Below are 21858 nucleotides of genomic sequence, written 5' to 3'. Positions count from 1 at the left end.
CCTGTCAAAACTGTGGAATAGACTTCAAAGGCGTCCTACATTCTCTCTAAAAATGTCTTCTTTCTTTTTCTCTGAATCATTCGTTGCTGAATATATCTTTGTTAAATATGTATATAAAAGGAATCTAATTTTTAACACATCAAGACTCACGTCTCAAACAATTATTGATACTATCAACATAATTGGACCCCAAGAGAAGAGTTTTTCCACATGCAGTTGAAGTCAAAATTTGACCTAATCTGCAAAAAGCCAATTATTTTACCAAAATAAGAGGGATCATACAAAATACAAAATTTAGTACTGACCTGAAAAAGATATTTCACATAAAAGATGTTTACATATAGTCCACAAGAGAAAATAATAGTTGAAATTATAAAAATGACCCTGTTCAAAAGTTTACATACACTTGATTCTTAATACCATGTTGTTACCTGTATGATCCACAGCTGTGTTTTTTTGTTTAGTGATAGTTGTTCATGAGTCCCTTGTTTTCCTGAACAGTTAAACTGCCTGCTGTTCTTCAGAAAAATTCTTCAGGTCCCATAAATTCTTTGGTTTTCCAGCATCTTTTGCATATTTGTACCCTTTCCAACAATGACTATATGATTTTGAAATCCGACTTTTCACACTGGGGACAACTGAGGGACTCATATGTAACTATTACAGAAGGTTCATACTGTCACTGATGCTCCAGAAGTAAAAATTATGCATTAAGAGCCAGGTGTGTAAACTTTTGAATAGAACAAAGATGTGTAGATTTTTCTCATTTTGCCTAAATATCACTTTTTCGTTTAGTACTGCCCTTCAGAAGCTACAGAAAATACTTGCATATTTCCCAGAAAACCAGCATGATCTTCAAATTCAAAAAGTTTTCACGCCCAAGCTCTTAATGCATCATGTTTCCTTCTGGAGCATGAGCTTTTGAACCTTTTGTAATAGTTGCATATGAGTCCCTCAGTTGTCCTCAGTGTGAAAAGATGGATCTCAAAATCTCACAGTCATTGCTGGAAAGGGTTCAAATATGCAAAGATGTTTTTTCTAAAGAACATCTGGCAACTGTTTAGGACAAACAAGGGACTCATGAACAACTATCACTAAACAAAAAAACACAGCTGTAGATCATTCAGGTAACAACACAGTATTAAGAATCAAGTGTATGTAAACTTTTGAACATGGTCATTTTTCTGAATTCAACTTTTATTTTCTCTCGTGGACTATATGTAAACATCTTTTATGTGAAATATCTTATTCAGGTCAGTACTAAATAAAAAATAACATGCATTTTGTATGATCCCTCTTATTTTGGTAAAAAAAATTCACATTTTGCAGATTCTGCAAGGTGTTTGTAAACTTTTGACTTCAACTGTATATATAAAAAAGAGTCAAATCTAATTATGTTCTGTTCCTCATCTCATTTCAAATTTCACATCACTTCGGTGATCGTCTGCATTTAAAAAACCTGATGTTCAACCAGTTATTCTCTAGAAATAAATGAAAGCAATTGAATTACATTAAAATAATTTAACAAAAATGGTAGTTATTGATGGAATGAATGAAATTAAATGAAGAAATATGATTTTAGCTGATTTTTTTGTTGTTTTACCTTATTTTAAACCTTGTTCCGTCTTATTACAAAACATTTTGAACCATCTTGCGTCCCCCGCTTGGCAGTGTGCTGAGGTCCCCTGCTTGAGAAGCACTACTCCAGAGCATTTGAGTGTTATAAGGCAGCAGTGGTGCAGTACCACCCACAGAGAACAAAGAGCAGCCGCAGCAGCCCTTCTGCCCACTCAGAAACCTCAGATGAAAAGCCTCTCCACTCATCCTGGACAAAGCCGCCTGTGAGAACACACCAGGACGGAGGCTGAATTCTGATAGCCGGGTGGGGTTTGTGAACCGCACTGCTCTATCGGCACAAAATTAAGATCATCACAGTCATGCGGCTTGGCCGGAGGCGGAGTCTGTGATGGAATGCTGAATACTAATGTCTGATGCGGCCTACAGGGGCCTTAAAGCACATGGTCATTTAATTAGCTTTATCTCACTGCCAATTACTATAAATTCACATAGTTTAGTGTGTGTTGAGTGGCTGATGATGTGATAGCGGTCGGTCAGTGTGTGATGCCCACTATCTGGGATATAAAGTGGTGTCTGACTCTCTGAAAGATGGAATAAATGAAATTATGTATAGATAATGGACCAAGCATCTTTATAATGGGACTGCCAAAGGGAAAACTAAGTCTAACTGTTTAGAAAATTAATAGCATATATCTTTTCAATAAGTAGCATGATTTAAAGGAATAGTTCATCCAAAAATTTACAATTCAATGAAAATTTACACTATCCAAGATGTAGATAAGTTTGGTTCAAGTCACAGCTTTTCACTTCACAAGACATTAACTGATGGACTGGAGTCATTACTTATGGATTATCGTAATGTTTTTATCAGCTGTTTGGACTCTCGTTCTGACGGCACCCATTCACTGCAGAAGATGCACTGGTGAGGATGAAATGATGAAATGCTAAATTTCTCCAAATCTGTTTCTAAGATGTTCAGAATTAACCACTAAATCTGCATGGGCAATAATAAAAATGGGGAGACTCTTGGAAAATAATTTTTATAACATAATGCAAACAAAAATATTTTTTTTTCCCCTCTGCTCACAATGATCCTCTTGGAGAAGACCTTGATATAGCAAGATTCAGTATTGATCGAATCAGTCTCCTAGCGCCATCGATAAGACTAAAAGGCTGGCTCCAGAGGACAGATGAAGAGGAGAAACGAGAGACTGAGACCTCATGTGGTTTCTCGAAAGCTCAAACTGCTGTATCATCAGCATCCTTGCCAACAGCATATCAAATGAGCAAAGTACTGCATACTGTACATTTCCTTTAAAGCACTGTCCTGACCTAACCACATTTTTATCATGACAACTCTCTGAGATTTTAGCCTTGTAATGGATATGACAATGTTAATGTATTTGGTCTTGGCAGAATAGATCTGCGACACTGCTGAATTGCTGCTGATGTTGGTTATTGCTGTTGTTGATGCTGCTGCTATACAGGACAGGTACAAGTACAGGAAATTGCTACTGCCAATACATATGCAGATACAGCGCTGTGAGTGAGTATTTAAAGGGGTCATCGGATGTCCATTTTCCACAAGTTGATATGATTCTTTAGGGTCTTAATGAAAAGTCTCTAATATACTTTGATTAAAAATTCTCATTGGTTTTGTAAAACAACACCCTTTTCACCTTGTCAAAATGAGCTCTGCAAAAATCATCTCATTCCAAGGGGTTGTTCCTTTAAATGCAAATGAGCTCTGCTTGCCCCGCCCCTCTCTTCTCTCTGCTGCTCTGAGAGATTGTTTACTTTAGCTGCATTTAGCCGCGTTTAGCCGCTAAACTTCTTAACTACCACGTTATAAGGAAAGGCGATCGCAAAGATTCATAAAAAAACCTTATACTCACTTCTGCTGTAAGTGAAGCTTGATCATGAATGATTCGTGCAAACATAGATGGATATATATAGATCCGGAGGCGCATTCCATTCACAAACAAATGTAATTAACTGCATCTTCAGCAGCTCAGATGACTGCTCAATCTAAAATATTCTTGCCTAACTTACATCCCTGCTTTGGCATCGAAACAAGGAAAGTTACTGGACTGTAACAGCTGGTCTGAGGTAAGAGTTCAGGTCAATCAACTATCGTGGGAGCGAACTCTGTCGGTGTGACGGCACACTGACAGGCATCTGAGAACGGCTCGATTTGAAAAAGGGGATATTATTTTTACAGATTAATTAAAAACCACTGCATGGATTTTTATCATTATAGGGTAGATTTGTACATACACTGCCAACACACATTAATGTTCAAACAACATAAAAAAGTGAAGTTTGCATCCGATGACCCCTTTAAGACATACTGCGGATGCACAAATAGCATATATAATAACCCATAGCAGATCTATACAGGTGGAGCTGGGGAGGTAGAGGGTTTCAGAGGAACTCTGAAAGCACACTTTGAACTACTCTAGACCTATTATACTCCTTTTTTACAATATGTAATATAAGTCTCAGGTGTCCCCAGAATGTGTCTGTGAAGATTCTTCTCAAAATACCCCACAGATCATTTATTATCTTTTTGAAAATGGCCATTTTGAGTGGAAGCAGAAACACGCCCCCGCCCCCTTTTCCAGAACAGGACTATGCCTTTACAGCTCGTACCTCAGATACTCTGCTGCTACACATAGTAGCAGCATAATATACAGTAAATAAATCAATAAGTACACTGCTCTCTTGTCTCCCCTAAGGCTGAGATTCTAAATAGTGTTCTGTGCTCATCTGTGCAGCCAGAGACAGAACAGTTAGCATGCTTTCCTCAAATTTTCACCATGGCATTAAAACGTGCAGATTATGGGGTGGTAATAAAGATCCCCTTAAGATGTCACTGGGGAAGCTAAATCTGACATGCCCCCTTTTTTTTACATGCTTGCAGAGAAAGTCCAAAACAAAGTTACTGGGTTGTCCTTTTTCATGTTTTCTGGGTTGGCAGATGTACCAATTATTGCACTTAAACATGGAAAAAGTCAGATTTTCATGATATGTCACCTTTAAGCATGTGATATTATGTATTATAAGGTACTGACAGCCTTAATTATTACAAATTTGAATGATTAAAAACAATACTCTGTACTATCACCCTGACACATATACAGTATCTGAATACAACAACACGATCACTAATGCTGTATTCGTTCAGCCAGTTTCAAGCAATCTTTTCTTCTCCTCCAGCTCTGTTGCTCTGATTCCCTAAAACACAATTACCATCCAGAGACACAGATAGCACATTCAGCTCAATGTCCAATTAGCCTGATTCATGAATACTGTACAGGCTCTGAGAGGAACTCATATCTGGATGCTTAAATGAGCCTCTGCGCCGCTCACGAATCCCTGCAGTGCTTCCTTGCACCAGCCTACACAGAAAACAATCACCTGAACTGGAGGATGTCAGCAGTTTCCTGTGACAGCACTCATGGAGTCTAACTTTCACTTTTTTTAGGTCTCCATGTCAAGAGTTCTTGTTTTGTATAACAAGCTGTCTTAATTCATTCCGAGCATGTAGGCATGACAGATTGAGGCTGCCAGATCATCAACATACTCGTCGCCCAGAAACACCCACGTGCTCTCTTTAGAATGAACATTTAATTCACAGTGTTTGACATAATCTAAATTCATCTCGGGTTTGATATGAAATGTGACTGGGAAGTCATTCGCAGCATTTTAAAGCATTATAAGTTATCCCAACATGAAGGATTCTCCAAAAGTGAAAGGGAGGGTTTACCCAAAAAGACCTTTGTTCATCTTCAGAACACAAATTAAGATATGTTTGATGAAATTGAGGAGATTTCTGACCCTCCATAGACAGCAACACAACTACTACGTTCAAGGCCCAGAAAGGTCCCAGCAGGCACCGGATGTCAGCATAATGTCAGAAGGATGTTGGACCCCAATGTCAGCCATACATTGCATTTTGGTTAAAATGAAAATCAGACTGATGTCAGAACCCAGCTTCAGATTAACGTCAACTTCCAATGTCAAACAGATGTTGCATTTTGGTTGAAAATGAAAATCTGGTTGACATCAGAACACAATGTCAGATTGGTGTTAACTTCTGATGTGGGACAGATGTTGCATTTTGGTTAAAAATGAAAACTGGGTTGATGTCAGAACCCAACGTCAGATTGATGTCAACCTCCGACGTCCAAAAGACGTTACATTTTGGTTGAAAATGAAAACCAGGTTGACGTCAAAACCCAATGTTAGATTGACGTCAACCTCCGACTTCAGACAGACGTTGCATTTTGGTTGAAAATGAAAATCATATTGACGTCAGAACCCAACTTCAGATTGGTGTAAACCTCTGACATCGGACAGACGTTGCATTTGGTTGAAAATGAAAACTGTGTTGACATCAGAACCCAACTTTGGATTGACGTCAACCTCTGACGTCAGACAGACGTTGCGTTTTGGCTGAAAATGAAAACCATGTTGACGTCAGAACCCAACTTTGGATTGATGTCAATCTCCAACATCAGACAGACATTGAATTTTGGTTAAAAAATGAAAATCGGGTTGACATCAGAACCCAATATCAGATTGACGTCAACCTCTGACGTCGGACAGACGTTGCGTTTTGTTTGAAAATGAAAACCATGTTGATGTCAGAACGCAACTTTGGATTGACGTCAACCTCCGACGTCGGACAGATGTTGCATTTTGGTTAAAAAATGAAAACCTAGTTGACGCAGAGCTAAACGTCAGACTGACGTCAACCTCCAACGTCGGACAGGCGTTGCATTTTGGTTGAAAATGAAAACCGTGTTGACATCAGAACAAAACTTTGGATTGACGTCAATCTCCAATGTTGGACAGACATTGCATTTTGGTTAAAAAATGAAAATCGGGTTGACATCAGAACCCAACATCAGATTGATGTCAACCTACGATGTCGGACAGACATTGCACTTAGGTTGAAAATTAAAATCAGATTGACATCAGAACCCAACTTTGGATTGACATCAACCTCCGACTTCGGACAGATGTTGCATTTTGGTTGAAAATGAAAACCTAGTTGACGCAGAACTAAACATCAGACTGACGTCAACCTCCAACGTCAGACAGATGTTGCATTTTGGTTAGTTAATGCCACAACCTAAAACCAACAAAAGCTCAATGTCTCTTGATGTTGGAATTTGACACTGTGTGGATGTTACCATAATGACGTTTAAAAGACGTTGGGTTTTTGTCACTATACTTCAAGACTAAATGTCAGTGTTTGACATCAATATGACATTGACTTGAGACTTTGGCTTGATGTTGGATTTTGGTTACTTTGTAACACAACCTAAAAATATTTGAAATATCAATGTCAGCTGACATCTGTATTGGACATCAAATTAACATTTTCATTAAATGTTGACTTGACATTGAATTTTGGTCACCTGACATCGCAAACAAAATGTAACCAAATATCAATGTCTTATGACGTTGTGTCCCTGCTGGGGTAGTATGGACATCGTTAAAACAGTCCATGTGAAATTGGTTATTCAACCAGCGGAGACTGACACAGAAGAGAAGAAATTGTTGAATAAAGTCGTTATTTTTGTTATTCTCGTACCTTCAAAAAAGTATGATTAAACCACTGATGTCACATGGACTATTTTAACTATGTCCTTATGACCTTTCTGGCCTTGAACGTGTCAGTTGCATTGCTTTCTATGCAGGGTCAGAAAGCTCCCGGATTTCATAAAAAATATCTTACGGGTCTTACGGGTTTGGAACAACATGAAGGTGAGTATTTAATGACAGAATTTTAATTTTTGTGTGAACTACCCTGTTAAGCTTCCAATAATGATGCTACTTTACGAGATAGCTTTTTGATCAAAAGATATTTGGTCAGTCTAATGAAACATTTGATCAATATTCGTGCATACCATGCTTTTCATGCTTTGAAAACAATGTTGGAAAGCTTTGAAGACTAGATTCCACATCTCAGTTTGCAGCACGAACGTATACTCTGCAGTAAAAGCATATCATAGCACGGCATTTTGTTCCTATATATCCTTGTATCGCATTTAAAATTTACTTAAAATTCACCAAAAGTCAAAACAGGACTATTACTTACTATTACTTACACAAACTTACTCTACATTGCACAAAGAGCATAAATAAATTTAAAAAAAGGTCGATATTGCAAGCACAGACCACTAGCTACATGTCAATGCCATGACGGGACCATGTCTGTTCCTCTCAAACACGGTCAGGTAAATATTCCATGACAAACAGCTTGCAGGTCAAGCATGGACATTGCCTTAAGCAGAACATGCTGAAAGAGTGTGGCTTATTGATGTGAAAGGGGTCTCCAGCCATAAATCATTGATGAGGCAGGTAGGACAGTGGACAGACACAGCTAACAATTTCAGCATGAATTGATGCATAGGCTCCAGAGACTGTGCAAACAGGAAGACAGCACGCTCTGATAGACACGACTCAAATTATACGCCTGCAGACAGAAAGAAGATCAGAAGTTGTCTGATGGACCAGTCCACCAGATTCGGCTGAGAAATTAATCACTTTTTTTCTCCACTGTCCATTATAAAAATGAATATGCATGTGAATAACGCCACCAGGCTTTGGGTGTTTCTGTGGCGGGTCTAATTGCCAGTCTGAACCGCCTCCTGCTACTGGTAACAACAGCGGGTCACTTTGCTGTTTTTGGCGTGTCAGCAGGCAGTGCTGAATTGAGCATAATGGGGTCTGGTTGGTGCCTCATCGGTATTCATTGAAGAAAGCGCATGTCTGTTACATGCCTCTGGGTAAGAGACCTTTAAGCGATTGTCTTAAAGCCACTGACATCTTTGGAGGGCATTCAAGGACATTGTGGATTGGCAGATGAAAATAATATTCCTGACTTTCTGTACCTCCAGAGTACCCAAAGCCAGGTATATAATTTCCCTCAAATCATTCATATGTGAATTGCTACACAGTATTGTACAGGAATAACAAGGAATCTTCCAATTCTTCTTAAAACATACTAATTCTGTAAAATGAGTTGTGATATGCATCTGTAGTAATTTGTTTCACTAAGTAGATTATGGCAAACATCTTTGAGTGCATTTGCACTAGTATAATGCAAAATGTGAATAAGCACACAGTATAACAAAGCATATAAAGATTTAATACTAAATCATGAATTATTAATATTCGGTCATGCAGTATATGCACCAAAATCACATTCCCATAGAACTGTCTATTAGCATCACCTAGTGGCTGAACTGAGGCAATACAGTTTTTTATACTAATTTCTGTCTGCACCAACTCACAATAGCACATTTGCTTTTGAATTTCTAAGGGTTTGAGTTTTTTTCTCTTTTTTTTAACTCTTTAAACGATCAAAAATAGACATGGGAAATAGAGAAAATATTCAATGGATACTATATTAACTTCAACTTATGCTGTAGTCTTACAATCACACTCACATATTAAATTTATTGTAAATAAAGTCAAGCAAAAACGTTTTTACATTTTTTTTTAAGGATTTGAGGATATAGTCCAAGCCTGGGGCGAGTAAAGGAACAGAAAGGAACAGAGAGCACTTACCAAAGACTTTACCCAGGAAGAGTGACTTGACCAGGGTGAACTGTGTGTCTGAGGCTTCAGGCAGTGTGTAGCTGACAGGAGGATAATGATCCAGCTAAAAGAAAGACAGGCAATAAGGAATGAAAACAGAAAGACACCCTGAAACTAAACTGTCTGTCAAATGTCTGTTGCTGGTGGTCAAGTACAAAAAAATGGCCATGAATTAAATATTTCTCTATAGTGGGCAATGGTGCCATCTACTGGCTACATTTAATCACTGACCATACAAATTAAAAACACCATTTTCAATTCACTCAGTTCACTTTTAAAAAGAGGAAGATTTGTTACATATTCCAAAAATGTATACATTTTATAGAATGTACTATATAAAACATATATAAGGCATAATTAAAAACAAAGTATTACTATATTTATTTAAAATATACTTTGTAATGTATTTTATATTTTAATAATAATATTTGTTAATGTTAATAATTTAATAATACATACTAGGTTTAGACATGTAAATTACTTGCATTTATTTTTGAATATATAGTATAATAAAATGCATAATATAGGTAATCTTCGTATTGTTAATATATATTTTAAACATTTCCTTCCATGTGCACGTGCAGAGTTTAAAAAGTTCAGGGTTTGAACCAGCATTTGATTCATATTTGTATATTTTTGTATACAAATATGTATTTATATATATTTAATTCATAAACTTTAATTTATACATTTACACCTGTCCATTATATAACATTATATTCTTTATTAATAGTTTGAATTAGCAATTATTTATAATATTTATGTTACTAACATTGTCTGTTTTCATTTTAATTGTTATAGCAATTATAATAATTATATTACTAATATTTTCAGTTTTCATTTTAATTATTAGTTTACATTTTTTTTTGTCATTTTGATGTATTTTTTGCATGTTTGTATGCATTTTTTAATGTTACTATTTAATTACATTTTTATTTCTGTTTCAGGTTTTGTTCAGATTTATTCATTTACTTATTTTAGTTAATACTTTTATTTATCAATTTTATCCAGTAAATATATTTAATTTATTTCAGCTCTATTTCAGTTAACCAAAAAATGTAATAGTTTTAGGTTTTGTGAACGATAACCCTGACATGGCATATACATATACATACATACACACATATATATATATATATATATATATATATATATATATATATTTTAATTTCGTTTATTGTTATTTTGTTATGTACTTTTTTATGTATTATTTGTTTTGGTTTGTAATGTTACTATTTAGTCTTATTTTTATTTCTTTGTCAGTTTTATAATTAGGTCTGATTTAGTTATTTATATTCAGTTAATTTTAGTGCTTCAATTTATAAAATTAATAATAATAATTATAATAGTTTTGTGAACCATAACCCCGGCTTGAAATAATTTTTTGAACTTTCATTTATACATTTACGCTTGTCAAACAAAATAGCTTAATTCACTGTCATTTTATTTACATACCATTACTTACATTATTTACATACCATTATAGATTTTATTAATATTTTGAATTAGCAATTATTTATGATCTTAATACATTTTTAAAAAAAAAATATTTTCAGCTTTCATTTTAATTATTAGTTTGTTTTTTTTTTGACATTTTGTTATATACCTTTGTATGTTTTTTTGATGTTTCTATTTAGTTTTATTCTTTATTTCTGTTTCAGTTTTAGTTCAGATTCAATTTTTTAATAATATTTATTTATTTCAGCTTTATTGCAATTAACAAAAGAAATCTAATAGTTTTAGGGTTTTGTGAACAATAACCCTGGCTTGATATAATTTTTTGAACTTTTATTTACACTTGTCAAACAAAATATCTTAATTCATTGTCATTTTAGTATAATTTACATACAACTGTAGTTATTATTAATATTTTAAATTAGCAATAATTTTATAATATTTTCATTATTTATATTTTCATTCTTCATTTTAATAAGTTTAATTTTTTATTATTGTGTTATATACTTTCGTATGTATTTTTAATGTTACTATTTTGTTTTACTTTCTTTAAATCTGTTTTAGTTCAGATTTATTTATTTTCAGTTAATTTTAGTGTTTACATTTTTTATCTAATATTTATATTTTATTGTATTTTACCTTTATTAGATTAAAAAAACAAACAATCAAAAATAAACGTAATAGTTTATGCGTTATGCGAGGTTATGCGAACAATGACCCTGACTTGATATTATTTTAGATTTTTTTTTTCCAGTCCAAAGATCCTGCTGATACGCAGTAAGGCGGCAACTGTTGAATGCAACCACACACACACACACACACACACATTCGGTGACAGCTTTAATTACCCCGTTACTGCTGATTCACTGGCACTCCTAATTAGCATGAGGCATCTCAGCCGCGGTATTAAAAAGAATTATTTCCGCTAAATTACTTTTTTGTGCTTGAAGATACGGCTGCTCTCTCAGTCTCCCCTGTGTTGTGAAAGTGGCGCTCTCATTGCTGCGCGCCGCCGTGAATACAAATTAGCTTCACTGAAGTGAAAGGGGACTCCAACACAATAGCGTTTGTCTGACATATTTCAGCTCTAATTTGTTCCACTGATGTGGCGGACTGATAAACGCAAGCATGTTTATTCAGACGCCTCCCAGGTGCGCCTGTGCCGGGTAAATCAAGCAGGGGAAACCCTCCCTCACCGCTAGCAGCAGTCTCCAGACCTTATCCAATTACATTCCCGAATCTCCGAAGACCTCGTGGGCTTGTGTTTCTGCCGCTGCTAATGGAGGAGGGTGTGCTGCCATTCGTCGAAGGGATAATGTGACCAAATTAAATTGCTTTCAACCTGTTTACCTCGGAAACTAATGGGCAGCAGGAATGGAGGGATGACACGGAGAGAGAGCGACTGTCCCTCGTGGTGCCGCGGCCCCATTCTGACGCGGCTGGCGCTAATGAGCCCTGCTGTGAGCCTATAATTAATCTCCATCCAACGAGCCTCCTATCTGACAGGGCACTGCGGCCACCCAGAGAGGGGACACTCGGCCTGGGAGGCTGCAGCCAGATCCCCCTGGGGCGTCCGCTGCTCTGACAGCACAAGCTGAGTTATAGTCGCAACCCCACTGAGAGAATAACATTAGAGAGTTACAGCGAATAAACACAGGAGGTAGAGAAAAAAGGAATAAAAAGTGTGGGAGTTATTAGACGTGAGTGCTTCTAAGAAATTAGTTTTGGAAAAGTGCATTTCTAGGTACATTTATGTACAATTTTAAAACACTTCAAACCAAAATTGCTGTTATGGTATTAGGGCATACTGTCAGTCAACAATCAAATGAATAAGAACCAAAAAAGATTAATAAAAAGAAAAAAATTAAACCGTAAACACATTTTTTCTCCCCTGAAAGTAGTGAAATAAATGACAAATGAGAGAAAAATTGATAAAAACATATATACATATACATATAAATTAAACTGAACTACAGAAAAGCCAAATAGTAAACAAAATGGTGAAAGACTAAGTAAATGTACACCTTCCCTTATTTAAATTAATAAACAAATATAATTTTAACCTGAACTTGGATCTTTTGGTTCTTTGCATCATTTAAAGTGCTTAGAAAATCAATAAAAATAAATAAATAAATACATTTTATTAATAGTATATACTATTTGTATTATTATGTTAATGTATTATTAATATAAAAAAGCCAAATATTAATCAAAGTTGTGAAAGGCTAAAAAATATATATATAAAATGTACACCTTCCCTTATATAAATTAAACCTATATATATAATGTTACTATTTAGTTTAATGTTTATTTCTGTTTCAGTTTTATATTTAGCTCGGAATGATTTATTTACTTCTTTTTAGTAAATTAAAAAAAAAGTCAATAAAAAATCTACTAGTTTTTTCCTTTTTTTGAATGATAATCCTGGGTTGAAATATTTTTTTTTCATTTATACATTTACACTTGTAACACAAAGTAGCTTAATTCACTGTCATTTTAGTATTATTTACATACTAATATTTTGAATTAGCAATTTTTTTTTTAATATTTTCATTTTTTGTCATTTTGTTGTATGTATTTTTATGTGTGTGTTTTTTTATTTTACTATTTAATTGTATTTTTTATTTCTGTTTCAGTTTTAGATTTAGTTTATATTTATTTATTTATTTATTTATTTTCAATTAATAATTTTTAGTGTTTCAAGTTTTTATCTCGTATTTATATTTTATTTTATCATGTAAGATTTTGAAACATTTCAAACTAAAATTGCTGCTGTTATATTATGGCATTCTGTTACTCAACAATTAACCAACCAACCAAACAAGCAAACCCTGTTTTTACCTCTGAAATCAAGTGAAAAAAAAAGACAAATTACCATTAAAACAATAAAATCACTAAATGATAAAGTAAACCGAACTGCAAAAAAGCCAAACAGTAAACAAAATGATTTAAAACTCTATATAAACTCTAAAATGCACACCTTCCCTTACATAAATGAATAAATATAATTTTAACCTGAACTTGGCTTTTTTGGCTGTTTGCATGATTTTAAGCTCTTAGAAAATAAATGAATAAATAAATACATTTTATTAATAGTATATACAATTTATATTATTATATTAATGTGTTATTATATTATTTTTTATGAATATTTATTTAATATTTTAATTTATTATTTAATTAATAATATTGTTTTTATTTATTAATAATGCATCAATATAATAACATAAATTGTAATGATATAAATGATTAAGTTTTAAATTAATATTATTATGTATTTTAAGAAAAGCATTTTTTATTATTATTATTATTATTTTAATTAATTAATTAATTATTTTTTTTTTAATTATTGTTCTGTTGTGAACAGGACAATAAAAACATTGCAACTGTAACAGTAAAAATATTACCAAGATATACTTTTTACAAATATTTAAATCAAATAAATACATTTTATTAATAGTATACACAATTTGTATTATTATATTAATGTATTATTAATTTTTATTAATATTTATTAATTTATTTATTATTGAATTTATTTTATTATTAAATTTATTAAATTTATTATTTATTATTTTATTATTATTTTTATTATTGAATTTATTTTATTATTTATTAATTAATAATGCATTAATATAATAACATAAATAATATTTAATAATATAAATGATTAATTTTAATCAATATTATTATGTATTTTAAGAAAAATGTTTTTTTTATTATTATTTTTGTTCTGTTACACACTGTAAAACACTGTAACAGTAAAAATTTATACATTAAGTTTATACATAAATTCTAACTATTATATTAAAGACTGCAAAACATTTCTCTGACATTTGCATACTTTTGTAACTTGTACAGAAACGCAGCAGCTTTTACCTTCCAGTTATTCACCATGGTAAAATGAATAAATAATTAATATATTAATATAGCCACACAAAATAAATGACAATCAATATGTCTAAAAAATGTAGTACGTAGGTCTAATCGACAAAAACTCTTATTTCACTACTTAAATTTATTATTTCTGACAAAAAATATTCATAACCACCAATTTTACAGAAATGGTGTTTACAGATTCATGTTTCAGTGGAGAAATATTGATAATTCTCACTTTGTTTCTTTGTTTCTTCACTAATCTCAATAGTTTTGGTTAGAATACATCACATCAGGTCAGATCTGAGGTATTTTAACACATCCAAAGCTCAAATGGGGTCAAAAACCTCCACACAGCTCCTGTACTGTTCTCCAGTGGAAATGAATGATTTCTGGTCTGATGCTTGTCGGAGATGGTGAAAAAGGGGCTTAATGCAATGATAAAAACAAGGTGCAAAGTCCAGCACATTACTTTGATAGAAAGTTGACCTGATAGCGGAAACCCCAAAAGTATTCATTAATCTAAATGAATAATACATCCCTAAATGAAAGAGCGCTCTGCTGTTTGCCTTAGGGTTTGAAAAAAAAAAATCTTCAAAAACTTCGAAAAGATCAAGAACATCTGTTTGCTTTTCCCACACGGTTGTTCTCTTAGTTATGTTTTGACCTTTCACTGTCTGATTCAAAAAGGGTGTGATGTTTCATTCAAAAGAAATATCACAGGCGTGGGTGTCTGGAAAGGTCAGCTGGACTGATGTTACTGTCTCTCATCTCACATTCCTTTTGAAGCAAGCTCTTTTCACTTGTGGAAAATGCACAGGTGGGCAAAACCTGCACACAAATCTAAAATTTAAAACCAGAATCGAATTTCTCAATAATTCATGCATTTTTTGATGAATAAATATGTGATCAGGTCTGTAATAGCGTTTGAATTTTCATCTTGAATATAATTTAAAACCGACATGCTAACAATATCATTACAATTAGAATGGCAAGTGAACATTTAATCTAAAATGTAATAATAATAATAATATAACTTTATTTTCTACATATTTCACTGTCACTGGATGAGTAATTAAAAGCCTAGTGTTGCTAATCAACCTGTGGTTCAGGTTCTAATCTCTAATCATTTTTGATTTTAATAAAGCAAAATTGCATCTGTTGTGCATCTGCATAAGCAGATATATCTGGAGTGGGAATGCAATTGGATTTTGTTTTGTAATTTGACTAGAATGAATAGTGAACCGTAGAGAAACGACAGATTAAAATGCGTCATGCTGGAGAGAACACTGCTGCGGCCACCTTCCACGACTGGTAAGAATCACAATGACTGATCAGCATAAAAAAAAAAAAAAAAAAAAAAAAATCACAAATTCCACTGGCAGATGTTAATGAGATAAAAACTTGCATTTAAAAATTGGAGATGTTTCTTCTGTATTAAACACATCCCTGCCACAAGCTATTTTATAAAGTGGAAGTGACCAAATTGGCCCCACTTCCTTTAAATTATGTGGCACGTGCAGTATATCATTTCATATTAAAGCTTGAAAGAAACTAGGAGCATGCAATGTCGTAGTTGGGTTTTCAGTTAAGTCATAAAGATACCAAAAAGGTGCCTTAAAACTGCAGAGTCAGAGTCAGATTTAAGAACATGTCTCTGAAATACAGTGGTTTTAAAACTTTCCTGAAGCATCCCAGCATTGTCTCCCTCATCACTGAAATCACCCAATTCAATCCATAAGCTCATTAGTAGAGATTTTGAGACTTGAAGTGGAGTTGTGAGAAAATATGATGCGTCAGATCCGCGTCATGTTCAGCAGCGGCAGCTCTTAAAGTAATAGCAGCAAAATAACCTAATAACCCAGCAGCTGTGATGAACCCTTTCCAACAATGACTGTATAATTTTGAGATCCATCTTTTCACACTAAGGACAACTGAGGGACTCATATGCCACTATTACAGAAAGTTGAAACGCTCACTGATGCTTTAAAAAGGAAACATGATGCATTAAGAGCCGGGGGTAAATACTTTTTGAATTTGAAGATAAGGGTAAATTTAACTTGTTTTGACTTCTGGGAAACATGCAAGTATCTTCTGTAACTACTGAAGGGCAGTACTAAATGAAAAAAATATGACATTTAGGAAAAAAAAGTACACTTTTTCATACTGTTCAAAAGTTTTCACCCTCCGGCTCTTAATGCATCGTGTTTCCTTTTGAAGCATCAGTGAGTGTTTGAACCTTCTGTAATAGTTGCTTAAGAATCCCTCAGTTGTCCTCAGTGTGAAAAGATGGATCTCAAAACCATACAGTCATTTTTGGAAAGGGTTAAAGAAATGCTGAAAAAAACAAAGAATTTGTGGGACATAAAGGATTTTTCTGATTAACAGCAGGCAGTTTAACTGTTCAAAACAAATAAGGGACTCATGAACAACTATCACTATATAAAAAACACAGGTAACAACACAGTATTAAGAATCAATAGTATGTAAACTTTTGAACAGGGTCATTTTTATAAATTCACCTATTATTATCTGTTGTGGACTGTATGTAAACGTCTTTTATGTGAAATATCTTATTCAGGTCAGTACTAAATAAAAAATAACATGCATTTGTATGATCCATTTTTATTTTGGTAAAATAAATAACATTTTGCAGATTCTGCAAGGTGTATGTAAACTTTTGACCTCAACAGTGATACTTGCCTTCAGTCATAAAAAAAGATATTTAACAAATATTAAAAATATACTATCTTTATGTTTTATCTACATTAATTTATTGCAATATGTGATCCTGGACCACAAAAGCAGTCATACCGGTCAATTTTTTGAATAAATAAGCTCTTCACTGATGTATGGTTTGTTAGAACAAGACAATATTTGGCCGAGATACGACTATTTGATAATGTGGAATCTGCTGTTGCAAAGTCGAAATATTGAGCAAATCGCCTTTAAAGTTGTTAAGTTGGAATTCTTACTCCAAAGAACTAATGAAATTAAGAATTGATATATGTATGGTAGGAAATTTTCAAAATATCTTCATGGAACATGATCTTTACTTAATATCCTAATGATTTTTGGGATAAAAGAAAAATCTATACTTTTTACCCATACAATGTATTGTTGGCTATTGCTACAAATATAGCCGTGCTACCTGTTTTGTGCTCCAGGCGCACATATAAAAGTATATTTAAACTTTACTGTTAGGTGGGATTAATCGTGATTAATTGCGATTAATTTCAGAAAAAAAAATTGATTAATTAATTTTTTAATCGACTGGCAGCACTATTAATAAACAGAATTCCATTTTAAATAAATGTCGAAAAACTCTCATCTCATGTTCTCCCTCAACTTCGAAATCATCCGATATCGCTGTTTTACCTTTTTTGTTAAAAGTGTTTGATCTTCTTTGCATGTTCACTTTGCAAAGACTTGGTCGGTACTTCTGCGGCGATGTAGGACGATTTTGAAATTATTTTTGAAGTTGAGGGAGAAAATATGATGTTTTTGTTCGGAGTTTTTCTTGAGTCAGAATACGCAGAGTTCAGGGAGAGAAAGACAAGATGAGTGTTTGAAATTAAAAAGCATTTCAGTTGCATTTTTTTTTTTAATGAGAATAACTGATCGTTTCGCTAGACAAGACCCTTCTTCCTCGTTTACAACTGCATTTGGGATTGTTTAAAGCCACATTTAAACTGCATTTTGCAAATTCAAAATTGGGGCACCATAGCAGTCCATTATATGTCTCCTTTTTGCTGTTACTGTGGCAGCCAACAACAGCACATTTTTGCACACATTTTCATATTTAGTTATACTGAGAAAGTTTTAGTTGAATTTTTACCCCACATCTTTTTAGATCTTTTTACCCCATTTTAACATTTATTTCTATGGAAACCTGAATGGAAATGGAAGTTTGAATTCATCATTGCAGCGCTCATCGGTTACTCAGGAAAAAGGTGAATATACAGTACATATATCAAAATCTAATATACTAAAAAAACATTTTTTAGTTATTGCAGCTGGACAAGTGGACGTATTAAATGTCATGGAAGTTAATGTTATTTGTCATTTCCATCAAAACTAAGGAACAGATCTCATTTTAAAGTTGATTTAACAGACCTAATAAACCTGCTGGGCTAATTAAACAGAACTTATCAGGCTTGGACAAACATAACAGATATCTGTAGGCAACCTGTCTTTAATTTACACGTCTACGTGATCGACCTTAGGAGAACCTGCTTGATTGCCATGCAGTGTGTTTGTGTGTGTGCCTAATAGTGCTAAAGGACACTCAAGACAGTTATACACACAACAAAATACCACACACACCTCAACCCATCACACGCATAGGTCATTGTCTGAAGGATGGTTCTGGGTTTCTATTTGCTGCAGTGTCAGCGGGGTTCCCAGGGGCCATAAAGACAGGCTAAAAGGGCTATGGTTTTCTCTTTTTCTCTCTATATATTTCACCCCATGCCAGATTTCCAGCTCTGGTCTGTAGGATCTCGGGCTTGGCAGAGCTGTGTTGCAAGAAATGAAATAAGGCAGAATTAAAGAGAGCTACAGCCCTTCTTTAAGCCTTATGCCCACGGGCTTATCTGTGCTGTGCCTCATCCGTCCAGACAGCGGGAATTTGATTATTTGATTTAGGAGCCCAGAACAGAGCGGGAACCAAAGACACAGACTGACCGGAGAGAGAGAGAGAGAGAGAGAGAGAGAGGGACAAGCATCAAGACAACAAAGCTCAATTCTGCTGACAAGGTCACAGTATATCTGACATGATCTTTGCACCTCTGTCACTCAATATTATTCTCCTGGCAGCGATGGTGAGGGGCGAAGAGGGTCCTGGCTAGCACATACAAGCCTTTGACATAGTTTTGAAAGCCCCTGACCCTTCTAGTTAGTTTTTATTTTCTGTCGTCAGATACAACTGATCTGGAGTGGTTGAGCTCATGCTTCCTGTGATCTTGATCACTTGATCATGTTGCTGAATGTCCTACTTATCGACCACATGAGATGCTGCGTGTCCTGCCATTTAGGACATAATAAAATCTACAGTTCACCCTGAGTCTCAGCTCAGAGATCAATATGGGCTTTCAATTATCCTGCTTCTCTACAGCAGTTGGGCCTGTGAGACTGATGCAGTGCATGCTGGGTAACGGCACACATCCACTCACATACCTGTATATTTCACACGTATATCCTGTCCTAGGCAATGATTTTAGGGATCATTACTCGGTCTTAAAAATACTTGATTTTGATTAAAATTGAGGGCAGCATCACATGTTTCCTTTATGGATCAAAATACACTGATGACAGTATAATAGAGCAAAAGAGTATTATTTTTATTTTATTATAAACAATTTAATACAGAAAAATATCAACAGAATGTAGTTTTATAATATAGTTTCTATGTATACATCTTTACATATCTTTTTCATTTTATTGTAATGAATATAGATTAATTATTATTTAAAAATGTAATTAAATATTACAAATGTATAATTTTTTGTATAATGTATAATAGTTTAATTTAATACAAAAAATGTATCAATAGAACACAATTTCATAATTTTTTAATTCATTGTAATGAAAATAATGAGAATTTTGAATATATTTTTTAATTTGGATTTTTAAAGTTTTATTTATTTGGAAAATTTAAATACTGTAAATGTATTATTAAATACTGTAAATATATTATTAAATATTGTAAATGTATTTTGGATTTTTTTGGAAATGTTTCATTAAGTATTATAAATGTATTCTTTTATTTTATTATAAATTATTTAATTTAATATTAAATGTATTAATAGAATATAGCTTCATAATTTAGTTCCTAATTCAAAACGGGCAATTTTTAGATAAAATATGTAAACATCATTACATATCTTTTTTTAAAAATTTTATTGTAACAAACATAATTTAAATATTTTAAATATTTTTTTATTTGTTTTTTTGGGGGGAGGGGGGTTAATTTAATCTTGTAAATGTATTATTTTTATTTTATTATAAATAATTTAATTTAATACAGAACAGTATCAATAGAATATAGTTTTAGAATATTGTTCCTAATTCAAAAAGGGAACTTTTACATAACATATTTACTGTATATATCTGTATATATCATATATTTTTACATATATATTTTTTAATTTTATTGTAATGAAAATAATTTTGTTTTTTTTGAATAACATTTTTTATTTGGATTTTTTTTTTGTTGGGAAATTGCAATTAAATACTGTAAAATTATTATTTTTGTTTTATTCTGAATGAATTTAATACAGAAAAGTACCACAAAATGTAGTTTCTAATTCAAAATGTATTATATTAACTATTATTGATATTATTATTAATTCTTATTATTTATTGTAATGAAAATATTTTATTATTTAGATTTTTTTATTTGGATTTTTTTTTTTTAATTTGGAATATTTTAATTTATTACAATTAATAATTAATCATTTATTACAGAAAAGTATTTGTAATACTGTTCCATAATGTAATTGACAATCAATTTTATTTAAAAATAAATACAAATAAAATTACATTAATAAAGTATCAACAGAATATTTTTCTGTAATATATTTCCAGAATTCAAAATCAGTACGTTTACCCAATAGCTATATATTGCATTTTTATAAGCTATACATTTGATTGACAATTATTGCAGTATTACATAATACAGTTTATTTTATTATAAGTAATTTAATTTTAGAATGTACATAATAACATTATAACAAATATAACTTTATTCTAAATAATTTAATTCAGTTCCAAATTGGCACTTTCAGTGTAGTCACAACATACTGTACACCTTCACTTTGAAATTGTGAGATTTAGAATTTTTTTTGTGCAATCAATATTCAAATTTATTTGTGTGGCACAGATAAAAACAAAGTAGTTACCTATGTAGAGCATTTCAAATCAGTCCCTTATGAGGTTCCACTTCAGTTAAGAAGTGAGAACGCTGACTACCATATTATTGTATGAGTACTATAATACATTTGACCCGTGATACTGATTGTCGAGAATATGTATAGAGAATGGTCAGTTTCACATGTTTCCCACCTGTACTTCTATGTCTCTCTCCACCCGTGAGATGTTGACGGTGTGGGGCTGCCCGTTGGCCAAGTTCCTCTGGTCAATATCAATACTGAAGGGTTCTCTGAGACCACCCAAGTTGTACCGCAGCTGTAGGGTACCTGGGTGAGACAGAAAGATCACATTTATCCAGAACTCATCTGCACTGCAGTCTTCCTGGATGCAGAATGCCTGAGTGAGTGAGAGTTGGGCATTAGTTCTGCACCCTGACATCCCTCACCTCCACTGCACACT

The 21858-nt window shown here is 33.1% G+C and overlaps 1 protein-coding gene across 1 annotated transcript in view; it reads right to left on the bottom strand.

Moving 5' to 3' along the window:
• The window catches only part of cntnap2a (contactin associated protein 2a), a 488873-nt gene that overhangs the window by 21040 nt on the left and 445975 nt on the right, over positions 1 to 21858 (bottom strand). The window contains exons 20-21 of the mRNA XM_051098409.1: positions 21592 to 21725; positions 9166 to 9259 (exon numbers count right to left, since the gene is read on the bottom strand). Coding sequence (XP_050954366.1) covers positions 9166 to 9259; positions 21592 to 21725 — 228 coding nt within the window. The remainder of the gene's footprint in view (positions 1 to 9165; positions 9260 to 21591; positions 21726 to 21858) is intronic.

The sequence above is a fragment of the Labeo rohita genome, chromosome 24 (genome assembly GCF_022985175.1).
Source record: "Labeo rohita strain BAU-BD-2019 chromosome 24, IGBB_LRoh.1.0, whole genome shotgun sequence".
Lineage (NCBI taxonomy): Eukaryota > Metazoa > Chordata > Actinopteri > Cypriniformes > Cyprinidae > Labeo > Labeo rohita.
Note: the sequence above shows the minus strand (reverse complement) of the source record. Positions and strands in the feature narration are given on the sequence as shown.